This window comes from Eucalyptus grandis, chromosome 9, assembly GCF_016545825.1.
Source record: "Eucalyptus grandis isolate ANBG69807.140 chromosome 9, ASM1654582v1, whole genome shotgun sequence".
NCBI classification, from domain to species: domain Eukaryota; kingdom Viridiplantae; phylum Streptophyta; class Magnoliopsida; order Myrtales; family Myrtaceae; genus Eucalyptus; species Eucalyptus grandis.
In genome coordinates this window covers 30605913-30622564 of record NC_052620.1, presented here as the reverse complement: position 1 = coordinate 30622564, position 16652 = coordinate 30605913, and the positions used below count along the sequence as shown (strand labels likewise).

Sequence of the window (16652 nt, the reverse complement as noted above, 5' to 3'; positions counted from 1 at the left end):
TAGCTCTAAGAACAACCCTATAGGTGCGTCGATGAAATGCCATATCTATTCAATAGAAAACAAAAATGAAAATCTGAGATGTCACATCATGGAAGGTGTTAATCTCCTCTTCTTGGTCACGGTAGGGATCGTCAGGCCTTAACAATCGAGATTGCTCCAATTCTTGTTGGAGATGTTGCACTTGCCTTCTCAAATAAGTTGTTTTGACATTACGGTGGTCATGTACACGGGCTATGAGTGCACTGACATTCAATTCAAGACAATAGCGACCAGTCAAATTTAGGCTCTGTTGCCAATTGATACAATTTTACTATTGCCCAAGGAAACACTCCAAATAATATCCATTTTCTTACCGATAGATTTAGATTATCAATGTGATTCGACCTGCCCATGTAGGTATCTTGTGTCAATTTGTCAGTGTTGATTCATTTCCTTCGGCCAATTTTCTATTGGAAATTTGACAAGGGGACTTGTACTATTAGTTGGCAAAGAGCCCATTTGAAAAGTTTTTAGATGCTTATGATAGAGAGCGTCAAAGCCCTAATTAATAAGTTATTGAGTTGTGATGCACATCATCTATCAATGCATCGTCCAATTACGTCGGTGGCCGGGATTTTCAATTAATCTCTCCAAAGAAATCTAAGGATTTGTAGAGAAACATTGCTAAAGATAATTATACCTTACTTAAGTTAACTGATAAAATTTATGAACTAGTGTGCCTTTTTCATCGATAATTGCTGCCCAACGACTAAAAGTTAAGGTGCAATATAAAGTTCTGGAATTGTTCAAATATAGAGTTAATCGAGAAGTCTCTTTCTTCGTGAAAGAGAGAGGTTAGGTCTTCTCCTTTAACTATCAACTATCAATTTTTGTATTAATCAACGCCCCAAAAGAAAATTTTGCCATGCGCAGAAGTAACACCCCCAATGTACCAAAGTATAAAGAATCGACTGGGAAAGGAAAAGACCGAGACTTTTTGTTTCCCACGGATTAGTTGGAAAGTAAGAGCAGCCCTTCTGTGACAATTGTGCGCCAGTCCTTGGCCCACAATGGCCTGTTTTTCTGGATGAGCAGCGACAAAAGATTGAAATATTATATGTCAAATAAATTGTACATTTGGAAAATTCAAACGCGCACCGCACCTCACAAAGACTTCGTCACACGAGGATTTGTGGTGGAATCGTCTCATGCAAGTCTCCAGGACCTGCTGATGTTAACTCAATAGCTTAAAATAAACTAATAACTACAGTCAATTGACCAGAAAAAGGAAAAGGAAAAATAAATTTGTTGACGATGATAATTCTCCACAGATGTGTATCAAGTACAACCGAAAAGTTATCCAAAAGTTATAAATCTATTACACTTTTGTTAATTCAGTCCTAAATATTTTCACTTCTAGTCAATTCAATTTATCTGGCCAATTTTGATTATAAATTGCTAATTTGGATGGCTGGCACTAACGTGGCACTTTTTTAAATAATATTTTATTAATATTTTGATTTTTTTTTTTTTATGGTTTTTTCATTTTTCCACTTTTTATGGTTTTTCTTTTGGGGGTTCATCGGCGAGGGCCAACCAACCTCGCTTGACCACAAGCGAGACCAGCTTTAGGCGAGGGCATTGCGCCCTTGCGAGTGTGGGTAATGGTCATGATGCCCTTGCTAGCAAAGGTGAGGGCACGCAAGCCCTTGCTAGATCTAGCCATGTGAAGGCTCTCAGTGAGGTTGCCACCCTCACCTCGGGCCAGCGAGGGTCGCCAAGCCCTCGCTTGGCTAGATCTAGCGAGGGCGTTGTGCACCCTCGCTGTTTTTGGGTGAGGGCTTGCGTGCCCTCGCCTTCGCTATCGAGGGCATCACAAGCCTCGCCTAGAGCTGGTGAGGGTGGCTGGTCCTCGCTGTGGTCGGTGAGGGTTGGGTGGCAACCCTTGTCATTTAGATCCAAAACCCAAAAAAAAAAAAAAAAAAAAATATATATATATATATATATATATATATAAAGTATGACTAAAATATTATTTAAAAAGTGTCATGTTAGCGCCGGCCATACACATCAATAATTTCTGGCCAAAATTGGCCGAGTGGACTCAATTGGCAAGAAGTGAAAATGTTAGGGACTAAATTGGCAAAATTGAAAAGTTTAGGATTAAATTGACAAAAATGCAATAGGTCTAGGACTATTTGGACATTTTTCCCTCCACAATCCATATTAGGTTGAAATTCTAGCCTAGAAAAGGGAAAAAAATATATCTGCATGTGACGTATCTTTTTTAATTTAAAAGTATGTAATGGAATCTTATTTCTAAAGCTTAATTTTGTAACACAACAATTAAAAAAGTTAATATTTTACCTCTTTGAAGCTAGTTGATTAATTATTTTGAAGCTACCCGTTATTCCTTTTTAGAATGCATATATATAGTCTAGAAACAGGAAAATTCAAATTTTCAGAGTATAAAATCCTTTCACCTTGAAACACATTTCATGCATACAATCCCCAGCTCAAACCACTCTGCTCTTGTTGATTTTTCTTCTTTCTCATTCTCCTGTTTTGAGGTTGTGATCTCTCCTCCACTGCGTACGCTTACCACTGATTTGCTTGACTTCTTAAGTCTTGGCAATGTAATGAAAGTACTCTTTATCTATCTATGACGCAGTCAGCGTTGGCGGGCAATGACAAATTCTGATGCGACCTATTGTCTTACATAAGAAATTGCCAAGGAAACCAACCCCATTGACTTGGCATTTACCTGAAACTTTCGGTCGACCCTCAGAAATTTCTTAAAATCAATTTCAGACTCCCAAAGTCGTTTCACTTAGCAATGATCAGATCTCGACCATATATGTGGTTTTACTCTGAAATAGAAAATGTAATTTGGTTTGAGGATTATGTTTTCTATTGTGCAGATTTGGACACTGCAGATTTCTTTCTTCAGCTATATATACGTTGGTTAGTTTTTCTTCTTTTGAGATTTCAAATCGAAACCTGAACCAACTTGAATCAATAGTTTCTTGCTAGGGTAGGTCGATCGATTTGGGCCAAGTTAATCGGTCGATGGACAGTTGCGTTTGTTATATCTAACCGATGTACTGCCACAAAACCCTTAGGACAGTGTGTTAAAAGATATTACACTCATCAATTCTATATATTCTAGAACTAATCTATCGAAAGGAAACATTATCTATTTATGTGTGGTATAATTGTTAGAGTACAAGATAAGCTCTCCAATTGGCAACACAATACCGCCATTCAATTTCCCATTGGATAATTTGAATGAAGAGCGTACGTTATTGCTTAAATAGATGTCTTGCATATTGGTAATTTCTCTGTATTTATAGCAATGCAACATTTATTCAACTAAACAAGGTTCTAAATCAACAAACTTTGAAAGCCATGCATCGCGCCTGATTACCCGTGCCAATTAGTAAAATTGCTAAAATCTACGAAGAAGCGTTGACAGGGAAATTAACGAGAAGAGCAGACCTTTTCTTTCCCCTAAAGGAGAGGCTTTGACATAGTCCGCATTTATAATGGAGAACTTGATTATGATGTTATGTTAAAATATTTTTTGAAAATTCAAGTCAACATCAATATTTAGAATTATATAATAGGCATGGTCTTAGACCCATGCGCACCAACATCTTAGTAGTTCAGCCAACAGTTGAGAGCTGGCAAATTCATTGAGTATGAAGCTACTTCCAGCAAGCAAAGTAAGCCATTTTAAGGGATTTGGCGCCTTTAACTCTAGTAGAAAATGACACATGTAAATCAAAGTCTCTTGGGAGATGTAAGTAAATTTCTGCGCAATGTTTTGAATGATTTCAGCAACAAAGCTCCAAAACCCTAATTTATGTCCCATGTAGCACATTTACTTTAATTTTATTTGTGATAAAAAAAAAAAGATTATGTTTACTATGACATATTTACCTTAAACTTTTCTTGTAACATAAACAAACCCCAAACTTGTACCGACATGAGATATTTACTCTCTGTCAAGGTTTCATTAGATAATTTTCCAACTAAAATAATGTCGTTTTATTTTACCTAAGTCTCGTGGGTGTCATATCAACACCGTTTGCCTTTTGTCGTTCATGTAGGCAGATTTTTATGGTGCTTATTGACGAAACCTAGATGGAGGGTAAATGTGTTATATTGGAACAAATTTGGGTTTTTGATGTCAAAAAAAATTATAGTGAATGCATCACAATAGACTTTTTGGAGGGTTTTTTTTTTTTTTTTTTTTATGGCTTTCATCCATAATTTTAAATATTTTCTTTTGATTTTTAAGTTTTGTCAATTTTTATTAGATATGAAATTCTTTAAAAATTCAAAATATATCAATTTAATACAGGAAGGTATGTATTTTTTCATAATATTCTCAAAATTTGACAATTACTTTAAGTTTTTTAGAAAAGATCATAAGTGAAGTTTCGTTCTATTTTAAGAAATCAAAACCCACGTGTATTAAATAAAAAGCTTGCAGATGCTTGTGGTGGGGAGAGTGGGAGGCTCAGTTAATAAGTCAATGAGTTAAAGACTCAACAATTACCAATGCCTCGTCCCACAACAAAGGCATTTAGAAATTTCTGAAAGGTCTATAAAGAAATTTACGAATATTGTGAAGAAAAATTTCTAAGGTTATCATTAGCTCTTGTCATTCAACAAATGATATTCATTAAAAAATGAAGAGACTATCATTTAATGATCGAGAGTTACAGTGTAATATTATGAGTTGGAATTGTTGTATTTTGAAGTTTACCAAGGAGTCTCTTTCTTTGTAAAAAAAAAGACTTTTAAGTTTTGCCCCAGTATTCCAACCATCAAAAATCGATTCGAAAAGGAGAAGACCAGACTTTCGTTTTCCCACGGAGGGAGAGGCACTGCCTTAAACTCCAGAATCCAGAGAATCCTTTCAGAGAATATTTGAAAAGTCAGAGCAGCAATTTTTGGACAAGAATATTCCAGTCTCTGGCTCCCAATGGCTTGTTCTTCATGATGAGTAGCGACAAAAGATTCAAGAAAAATATGTCGAATGAATCACGCATCTGGAAAAATGTAACCGTGCACCGCACTGCACAAGACTTCGTCACACGCGGGATTATCGTTGAAATGTCTCATCCAAGTGTCTAGGTCCAGCTGAAGTTAACTCCGCAGCTTGAACTAAGCCGATAACTATAGTTAACTTGACCCAAAAGAAAAACAAAAATGAAAAAATCCATCTTACTTCTCCTTATATACCCATGGACCCATCGGATTAATCCATCGAGAAAAAAAAAATATGGAGAGAGTCGAAGGAAGAACCATGGCCATCCATGAGTTTCTATTAAAAGTTTTGGTGCTTGGGATCATCATATCGGGTCCATACCACAGTCACGCAGCAGAAACTGATTATTCAATCACGAAGCCTGGATGCCAAAGTTCCTGCGGAAACCTCTTGATTCCATACCCCTTTGGATTGAGCGACAGCACCTCTGACTGCCACTTCAATCTCCCATCCTTTATTGTCGATTGTGACTACTCCACTGACCCTCCTACACCTTACATGGAGAACAAAAGTTCTAACTTGCAAATAAGCGGGATTTCCGTTGAGGATCATGAGATGCGAATATCACATTGGGTCGGTCAAGACTGTTTTAACTCTTCCGGATACGATGAGTCTTCAAGCTTTTATCCATGGCTCACCCTAGCTAAATTCCCCATATCCAGCACCAAGAACAAGTTCACCGTGGTCGGTTGCGACACGTTGGCCTACTTCCAAGACGGCGGTGAGAAATTCACTTTTGGGTGTGTCTCTTTGTGCAGCAACATTACGAATGTGAGTAACGGGTCATGTTCCGGTATTGGATGTTGCGAGACGAGCATCCCTACAGACTCCTTAAACTACCAAATCTCCTTTCAGAGCTTTTACAATCATACCTACGTCCTGGATTTCAATCCTTGTAGCTATGCCTTCGTCGCCGAAATTGGATCCTACAACTTCTCAGTTGGCGACCTTAAGCAGATTAAATCTGACAGGTCCACTCTACTTCTCGAGTGGGCAATAGGGGATCAAACTTGCGAAGACGCCAGGAAGAACCCCGCAAGCTACATGTGCACTGACAACACCAAATGCACCGACGCCAAAGACGGCTCCGGGTACAAGTGCACCTGTTTAGAAGGTTACCGAGGCAATCCTTACCTAGCGAATGGTTGTCATGGTACGTTGATAACATCAACATTATTTAACTTGTCCTCCATATTATTATGATCCAATGAGATTAGATACATTTGATGTGTGTGAGTGTTACTTATGTAGATATTGATGAATGTGCGGATCCAGAGAAGTACCCATGTGAGGGAAAGTGCAATAATATTGAGGGGAATTATACATGTTTATGCCCAAAGGGTTATCATGGTTATGGCAAGAAACGCGGTGAAGATGGACAAGGATGCATTGCTAATCCATCATACTTGATGAAGATTTCGGTTGGTAAGTTCTTTAATCTTACTTGAAGTGCCTCCCGCTTGAAACATACTATCCTAGCTGATTCCGAGAATAAATAACTAAATTTCTTTGTGATTTATGAGAAAAATTAACTATTGACGTGTTCGATCGATTTTTCTTCCACTATATCCCTCACTTGGAAAAATTCAATATGAAACTTTTCAATATCAATTTCACTGAAGTTTCTATGCGGAATTATCTAACGCATTACCTACATCACGCGTTACTAATTACATCACAACTGAGCTTTCTTAAAATTCAGAAGTATATTAATTTCACTCATGTCAATGTCCGTACTCTAGCATTTTTTATTTTTTTAAAATTTTCATTTTTTGACTTGGTGACCTTGGGTTTTGGCTATATGTGAGTACATTTTCCATCGATTGAGATCACCTTGCGAATATTAACATCTCTGCTGCACGACTTGGAAACGCATCATCTTCTGTGCTATTAATTGTGTAATTATAGCGTGAACACGCAAGGTCGGGGGATTGGATCTGTCGAAATGATGACTAGGATAATCTCACAAGTCACAAAATCGCCATTTCTATACATAAGTATAGATGACTTGGAACGTGTCAATGATTTGGTCAGCGGCCTTCCTGCATCATAAATGTTAATTATATTGTTGAGAATGGTAAAGCTCGAACTAGATAGAGAACTATGTGTCATCATTGATCACCAAAACATGATCTTAAAATAATGCACTTACCTTTGGTAAGAACTTGTGTCGGCGAAAACTGGTGAAGATGTACACTTAGAGAAAACTAAGGTTAGCCATTTTATGAAATTGGATCAATGGATTTCGGCGCTAGTGTTGAAGTGTTCCTGCTCCCCATCCAGCCCAGTAGAAATGGATATGACAAGCCTTCGTTTCCTCCTAAAGATTTTATAGTTGAAATCCTAAACCTTAAATCCTAAATCATAAATCCTAAGTGTTATTTAGGATATACTTTCCTCATTTAACTGTCAAAACTTTACATAGAAAACACAGCTTAACTCCCAACAAACTGTAGGGATTGACCAAATTCTTAGCCAAATTCTCAAACGTGCCAAAATAAAGCACTAACTTTGACAGTTATCTCCAAATCTAGCACGCCGTAAGCTTTAAATATTTACACAATTCAAGCACACAGTTATTAGCTTATTACTACCTGCGGCACATTTATTAGCTAATTAATACCTGCGGCACATTCTTTTATTCCTTTCCTCTTTATGCCGTTTCTATCTTCTTACATCCATGAATTGTGCTCATTGAGTTTATTGAACTTGCTATTATTGCGGGGCTGGATACAATAGTGAGGAAATCTTGAAAAAAAAAAAAAAAACTTTGCTCCACTTGAGGCATGCGGTGGGTACGCAGCATCTTTACTAAATTTTGAGGTGGGGGTGGGGGATGTACATCTCACCCTCACCTCGCCCTACCTCTTTGTCATCCCCAAGTATTTGCTTAAACTGCATTCTTTCCCGAGTCTTCCTCCCATATGCAGTAAGTGGCAAGTGAAGAAGATGATTGATTAGATTGTGAACTTACATGCTCTTTTAATCTAATCAGGTTGGACTGTATTCTCGTTTTAAGAGGTAAAATAAGTGTAAACATACCCACAAAATTAAAGAATCCTAATCCTTGTCTTAATTCCTAAAAGTCAAACTTGTTCCTTTCTCTCTAATGTTTTGATTAGTATCTAAGGACTGATAGTAATGATTGAATGATGTTTCGTCTTTCTCATATGCGTGGTACACAACCCATGTAACTTTTTCATTTTTTGCACAAGTCATATTTATCATGATATAATTTAGATAGAAAGTCAATTACCAGCAATATAACAATTTATCCGAGGTGATAACATGAGTCAAAAAGGAAGTTATACACAGCCTCTGTACCATATACTAATCCATTTGTGAAGATTTCTTCAAAGTTACTAGTCCTTGCCATTTTCTTGTCATCAAAAGGGATATAGCTAGATATAGAGGTAGGACTTGTATTGAGTAATTTAAACTGATGCATATTTCGACCCAAGAGTCCTACATATGCATGCTTTAAGACATGGATTTGGTTGCATAAGACCTAGAAAATTTTAAGCAGGTATACTGTAGTACCCTGGGAAAAGAAAATAAGCATTTTTGTGGTTAGTTCGAGTTTATACTTTATATCTTCTTCCTTGTCGAATTAAACCTGTTAATTAATGACATTTTTTAGTATGCATTGGTCCTTGTGCTATTCTTTTTTCCGTAGATTAGCTTAATCAAATTCATTGTTCTAATTCAGACTCAAACTGTCCCAAAACTACTAAGTGTTTAAGGAAACTTCGTGGTATAATTCTAGAGAAAGTTTCAAAGCGTGGCTGCTTTTGCAAAGTACAATGACTCGCTATGCTGTAAATTATGTGATTAATCAGTCTAAAAAATCGGTATTATTTACAGGTGTTGCTGTGGGCATAATAGTGCTGCTATTAAGTATAGGCCTTCTATATTTCGGATACAAGAAAAGGGAGCTCATTAGGCTCAAAGAACAATATTTCAAGCAAAATGGTGGCTTGCTTTTACAGCAACGATTACATGAACATGACAGAACCACAAAAGATGCAAAAATCTTCGGCGCTGAAGAGCTAGAAAAGGCTACCGACAATTATGATGAGAGCAAAATAGTTGGCCAAGGAGGATACGGTACCGTTTATAAAGGGTTGTTGCCAAATAACATGGTAGTTGCGATTAAGAAGTCCAAAGTTGTGGATCAAGGCCAAATCGAACAGTTCATCAATGAAGTCATTGTGCTTTCTCAAATTAATCACCGTAATGTGGTCAAACTTTTGGGATGTTGTTTGGAAACAGAGGTGCCTTTATTGGTGTATGAGTTCATCAACAATGGAACCCTCTTCGACCACATCCACAATCCAAACAAATCATCAAAGCTATCTTGGGAGATTCGGTTGAGAATTGCTTCGGAAACTGCTGGAGTCCTCTCGTACTTGCACTCCGCAGCTTCCACTCCTATTATTCATCGAGATGTGAAGTTGGCAAACATCCTTTTGGATGCTAGTTACACCGCGAAAGTCTCTGACTTTGGAGCTTCAAGATTAGTCCCCCTTGATCAAACACAATTATCGACTATGGTTCAGGGGACCTTGGGATACTTAGACCCCGAATACTTTCACACTAGCCAATTGACAGAAAAGAGTGATGTTTATAGTTTTGGGGTTGTGCTAGCTGAGTTATTGACAGGGAAGAAGGCACTTTCTTTTGACCGACCAGAAGAAGAGCGGAGCTTGGCAACGTATTTTCTTTCATCATTGAAAAATGACAAATTGCTTCAAATTGTTGAGGAAGTTATTGCATATGAAGGAAACAATGAACAGGTGAGGGAAGTTGCCAATCTTGCCAAGAGATGCTTGGAAATAAAAGGCGAGGGAGGCCGACCATGAAGGAAGTAGCAATGGAACTGGAGGGACTTAGAGCAATGGCCAACCATCCATGGGTCAATGGCATCGATGTGAACCCAGAAGAGACGATTCATTTATTGGGAGAAAAGACTGATGTGTACATGGATAGTGTTGCGAGCACGAGCACTGGGTGCACGTATAGCATTAAAAACCATGTCATGCCACTAGTTAGTAGTGGGAGATGACAATAATAAGGTTATCTATATAAGTTTAAGTATGTTGTGACGGATGTTATGGTTGCAATAGGTCTCCATTGACTGCACTAGTCATTCGGTTCTTTCATGTTGAAACTAGTCCATCAAACGATTTCCATGCGTGGAGGAGAACTCTTGAAAATTCTAGCCTTACAATAAAGTCAGTGTAGTGATTCAATAAGTGTTTCCGTCAATGCAGGATAATTTGGCGTAAGAAAGCTTTGGATCCAACTCGGTGACGGGATCTAAATATAGTTTCCCCGTTTCTCGGCGGTGCTCTTGAGATTTGGGAGCTCTATTATTGTCTTTGAATGTACCAAAATGATATGGAAGTGCAGATTTCTGTTTGCTTGTCGATGTAGTTTGTCCACCTAGGATGAATCGGTTTTTCCCGGACAATTCCATTGTCTTCCCTTACATTAATACAATGAAACTTTCGTGTATTGATTATAAGTATGAGATATGTTCGATTCCGTACACCATCAACTGAATTAAATTTCACGTTTGACTTTTGCTCATGTGTCACTCATCCATACATTCAATGGGGTACGGTCATATTTAACTTATTGAATTACAATTATGAACATCATTCATGTCCATTTGTTGTCAAATTGTACGTAGTTAATGTCCATATTAATAATCAACCAATCAAACACATTTCCTTCTGATTAGTAAGGAAGGAAAATAAAGTCCAATAGAAGTTCATATTTCACCGGCGCAGGACTCAATTACCTAAGGTGGATCTTTTCACCAGAAAAAAGAAACCGAGAATTAGTGCTGAGATCCTCCTAATTATTTGTAATTAAGATGGTGTGGCATATATGTGGAGATAATAGTTATCATCACATTAGAGCAAATGCAACTGATTGGGTATCCACTGGCTGGTCATCTTGAATTGGCTACTCTACTCACCAGGCCTGACCCAGCCATCCCTCGCCTGAGGCCATCCGCCTCTGCTGGCCATGGCAAGGGGTGGCCGGTGGAGGGGAAAAAAGGAAAAAGAAAGAGGAAAAAGAAAAAGAAGGAAAAAGAAGAAAAGAAAAAGAGGAAAAAATTAATAAAGTTGAAAAAACATTAAATTATTATTATTAATTTTCAGCCTCGGTCATGCTACGTAAGACGGTCCGTGTCTATATTAGCAATTTTTAGCCAAAATTGATCGGATAGATTCAATTAACAAAATTGAAACTTTTAGGATTGAATTGGAAATAGTGTAACAGATTTAATACTTTCTGAACAATTTTCCCTTGATTCCTGTGCTTAGAAAGACCTTTGAATTCACTTACTTTCATACGAAATTACCAACCTAATTTTGATTGACATACCAACATATGCCATATTGACATGCCAGATTACAGAATCTCGACAGGAGGGAAGTGGAACTCTGTTGGTGAAGCTACGAAGATGAGTTTAGTAGACGTGCCTCTTGGATTTGGTTTGGTTACACTTGTCATAATTGCAGACACAGGTGAAATTGTACGCTCATTTGTGGCAGAACTCAGAGAATTTGTTGGTTCCCCAGATGTTGGGTTAATGAGATCCGCGCCGCTTAATTTGCATTTAGCATGGAATGCTGATCGCGAAATGCATGTTTCCAGGATACTTTGTTTATTTAGATGTAGATGTTAAGAACCTGTTGAAGAGGACAAACTACCAAGACAAATGCAGTAAAAACATAATAGAAGAGAGACAGCTCAAGAGCATGATTTGCATTTTCTCTCCAGACATTTTCCTTCTCGAGCAAGCCGATGCAGTGAAAAAGCCTAAGCACACGCTAACCAAGCGATCTGCCTGAGTGAAAGGATGGTCGAAAAATATGAACCAGGAGAGAAGAGGAATCGGATAATTGACCTGCGTAGTAGAATACTTTCATAATAGAATTTCAATTTGGTATTTGACCAGATGGTTCTTGAGCATTAAAGAAGCATGGACATCCCAAGAAATAACATAAGACAAATAACTGCCAAAGTGCTTTACTCGATGTCTGTCTGCTGGCCAGCGGCTGATGAGTCCAGCTGTGAATGAGAGGGAAGTAAATGTCAGCAAGAGAAAGGAAATAATTTGCAGTGACATCTCTCGACCTGTGTAATGACATTTCCTATGGTTTGACATCTTTTCCATGTTCAAGAAATATAGCAGGATCACCGGACATGGTTCTGTGGTTGATTTCAGCAGGAAATCGACTCCTGAATCCTCTAAAAACACAGGAACATTTATACGAACCATTATTTGCCCCCAATTTGCAATTTTGCATGACACTATGCTCATTGTCATATCTGGGTTCGATCATTAGCTTGGAACTTTGGAAAGTGTAGACCCCACATTCATTTCTAAGTTGCAAATGCATGAAGTGGTGAATGAGAAGAAAGAGATCAAAATCTGGTTAGTACTGCTGCGCTGTTGCAGGTGAGAGGAAAGCTACGAGTTCTGTTTTGTGTCCATACTTGTGGAATGAGAGATGTTGTTGGTATTTGGCTGTTCTTATTATTGAATGTTTTACCCATAAAAGAAGATTATCGTTGTTGTAGATACAGGAGGTGGAAATGCTCTGATTGTTCAGAGGACTCTGAAAGACTTGATAGCAGCAGGAGCTGCTGGTGTTTTCTAGAGGTACTGGTATCGGCTGAGAGAGATATAATGCTGCTCCTTCTACAAAGCTCTCAGCCTTACCTTATAATTACTCACTACACGAGTGCTAAAGTTCTAGTATGAACTACCAAGTCCCAAATTGTAAATTAGCCAAGTTTGAGCCTATCTTTCAGTTTCAGATATGTTGAATTTTATTCAATCAAACATTCTGTGAAAGAAGTTATTACACGTACACCTTTTTAGCAAAATGTGGGTCAATTGTCATTTTTCGAGTTAGTTGTTCCTGAATTCTGTCTGACAACTTTGCATCTACTGATTTCAAATTACTTCCTCTTCTGGAGTAAGCATGGCCAAAGAAGTGTGGTAAGATTATATCTCTTTCTCGTGGAGCTCAGGCACATGCCCTTTCTTCCTTCTTTATGTTTAGCATGCTAATAAGTATCCATATCATTGTCATTTCAGGGCATATGCACAGTAAGCGGGTACAGAAGTCTGCCCTTGATGAATTTGAGCTGCAATTTTCTCTTTCAAAACTCAGGAACATAGAAACATGTAAAAATGCGATTTCTCTGAGACTGCCTCATTTATAGGTCATAACAGCTGAGAAGCATGCTGATAAAATAGCATCTGTGAGGGATGCTATTGGGAATTCCGACTTCTTCCTCATGGCTAGGACTGATGCACATGCAACATCAGCCAAAAACTGCCCTGTCTGATGCCATTGTAAGGGTTAATCTTTACATGGAGGTACCAGCTGACTGATCCTCTGCTTCTTGTCATGGTCTATCGTGGAGTGAGGCTGCTGTTTGTTGTGAAGCAGAAATACTAATCTAAGAAGGAGTCATAGGGTCATCCTGTGCTGAGACACAAGTTTACAGTGCATATGCCACCTCTTTCTTGAAATTATTACAGTATTCAAGTGATGGCTAGATGTTCAACCCAAAGCTAATCACGAGAAATAGACTGTTGGGAATAACGGATCCCTGAAAAGCGGATTCGACACTAAATCGAACCCTTAAAACGAATGCGGAAGATAAGCCCGGGAAATACATGTATCACCGATCCTAAAGCACACCACGAAATCGAGCGTACCTTGTTAGCCACAGATTAGACACCAATGCTGAAAATCGAGGAAGAAATTCTGATCCCGTTCGATCCGATGACGTCAATTGGCCTTGAAGGGAAGACAGCGTCACCTTAAGCGTTTTCTTCTTTTTGGAGGGAGAGAGGGAGAGGAACGTACGTGCGTTATGCCAACGGGGGTCTTCCTCCCTCTCTCTTTCTCCTTTTATACGTTCCCTCCAACAAAGGAATGTACCCCTTCATCCATGGGCCTAATCTTGTGGGCAGGGCTTTTAGGCCCAACATGGGCGGACGGGCCTTAAGCCCATCACTAATAAAACCATCATAGATAGTTTGGCATCTTATGTATTGGGAGATCTCCACTTTTTCATTTCATAACTTCATTTATCCAGAAACTCAGGCGGCTTCTGCCATAACTCAAGCGTAGATTATATCATATGACTTCTTAGTTTGTGCTCCATTTGCCTCTCCTTTAACCCTTGCGCTCTTGACACCCATTATCACCCCTCCCATTATGACCATTGTGTCCAGTACTGTTCTTGGCAACATAAGGAAATCAGCGATTAAGCTTATTGATGAAACCATCCTGGGGAAGTCATACATTATTAGACTGGTCGTAAATGTGGCTTGTGAAGTCAAAATTAGAGCTTTTTCAGTTGGAACTGAGGTGATTGAGCCCAGTCGTTTACTACAGGCAGGGATACAATTGCTCTTCACGAAAATCACATGTCAAAGATCTTTTAGTTGCTTCACCCGATGGCTAGAATTGTGAAGACATTTGCTGTCTAATGCTCTGTCTGAAGAAGGAAAAGGAAAGTAAATATCAGCAACATATCCTAACCGTTCAAATGTTTGCATGATGATTTCTGTCAATTTTTCATTTTACTATGTGAATCCGCTCGTAGTTTCTTAGCATTCGCTGGATGGTCGAGCTGTTTGGACAATGTTTATCGGTTCTTTCAAGACTCATCAAGATGGAGCGTAGTGTTTCCTCCTAGAGCATTGATAGAATTTCGTTTGAAACGAATAATTGAAAATGATTTTTTGGTTTCATAACTCGCGTTGTTTATTGTAATTAAACTTGCAGGCAGGAGCTGATGCATGCTTTGTGGAGGCACCAAGGAATGACGACGAGCTCAAGGAGATAGGACGGTGTACGAAAGGCTACAGAGGATGCAATATGATTGAAGGTGGAGTCAAACCATTGCACGCCGCCGAGAAGCTGAAGAAATGGGCTTTCATTTGATCGTGCGCCCTGCGCAGGACGCTCTATGCTTGAGCGTGCGCCATTATCAATGTCCTCGAGTCCTTGAAAGGTAAGGGAACTACAAGGAGCTTGGAGTCCTTGTTCAAGATCGAAGCATGGTACTCGAGTTCAAGGAGCGCTGTTGGAGTATATTCATGATAATTGTGAAAGCCGAAAGTAATCAAGAATGTGCGGCAGCATTTGAATTCCAATTTCCAGTTTCCCTTGGTCAGATGGACACAGTGATTCTACTAATTAGTGGAGCAGTAGCCAGTATCTAGGCTTCTAGCATATAACGATCCACGGATTTGCATGATAGATCTATTGCTTCTTAAAGTGTGTTAAAACTCTTCAATATCAATGCTATTGCTAAGTAATTACATATCAATTCTTTTTTAAGTCTCTCTCTCTAATGGCCGAAGTTTCTAGCAACAGAAGATTATTATGCTGCCCTAAAAATTATCTTAACTTGGCAATTCTTCAGTAAAAAAAACATGGCAATTCAAGAAAGCACCATGCCTGACCACAGGCCCCAGCAAAGACGTTAAGAAGAATTGCATGAACGCGCTTATCTGAACTTTCGTCTCCTGCACCGCCCGAGATAAACACGCTTACTTGGCATTTCAAAAGGAATAATGAAAAGCCAGAATGGGATTTGGAAAGCACAGCCTCTTTGCAATTGCTACGAACTTTCGTCTCTGCACCGTGCATGAACGCAGGCCAAAGCACACACCTTAAATAGCAGAGCATAAACATGGCAAGATATAGAATTGTTTCCATCGGAGAGAGTTATCAAGTACTAAGAATTTATCAAAGATTCCTTTACTGGTGCTCAATACGCGCGTCTTTGACTCGGTGTTCCATATAAACGCTTTGCGATTGGAAGACTGAGGAGCTAAAGATGGCAAGAGGGATTTTTTGTTGGGTATATCTCATATAGTAAGCTTTGAACTGTATTTACTTCTTCTGGGATAAACTACTTAGAACTCAATTCAAAACTTAATTGAACATAAATAGTACTCATCGCGTCAGACTATCAACTACCACTCCGGAAGGACAATGCATAGGATCGATGAATATCTAGATAAGGGCATTTATGGCAGGCATCCATCAAAGTTTCATAATTTAATAAGCGGGAAGCAAATTCAACCGAATCTCCACAACAAGAAATGTATTAATGTGGACAATGAAAAGCAAAAAATCTCAACCCACGGAGTGCTATAAATTTATGGGGCTCCATTTTAGCTGTTTGTGCAATAGTCACGAACTTTCGTAAAGAGCTGTGCTCTGCACTGCATTGTCGATTTTGATTGGTCGAGAACTTTTCCGGGTACGATCAGTCTTCAAGTGATTATCAGCGGCACCAGCTGAATTCCCCATGTCCTGTACCAAGAACATGTTCACCGCAGTCGACTGCAACACTTAAGCTATACGCCGAGACTGCCGCAGTGAACTTGTTCTCGGCAAATTCCCAACGGTTGGTCACGGCAATCGCATCCGGCAACAGTGAACTTTGTTCTTCGTGCTAAATACGGGGAATTCAGCTGATCTGAGCCACGGATAATCGCTTGAAGACTCATCGCACCCCAAAGAGTTATAGCAGTCTCGACCGATCGAAACGA

The 16652-nt window shown here is 38.9% G+C and overlaps 1 protein-coding gene and 1 pseudogene across 1 annotated transcript; both read left to right on the top strand.

Annotated features, from left to right (window-relative positions):
• The first annotated feature begins 5296 nt into the window (after nt 1–5296).
• LOC104446144 (wall-associated receptor kinase 5-like) lies at nt 5297–10352 on the top strand. Its single transcript, XM_010060048.3, is given in 4 exon segments — nt 5297–6191; nt 6290–6463; nt 8903–9883; nt 9886–10352. Coding segments are annotated over 4 exon segments (2268 nt in total). The 3' UTR covers nt 10104–10352.
• A 1104-nt stretch (nt 10353–11456) lies between these two features.
• LOC104428448 lies at nt 11457–15397 on the top strand (annotated as a pseudogene).
• Nucleotides 15398–16652: the final 1255 nt, after the last annotated feature.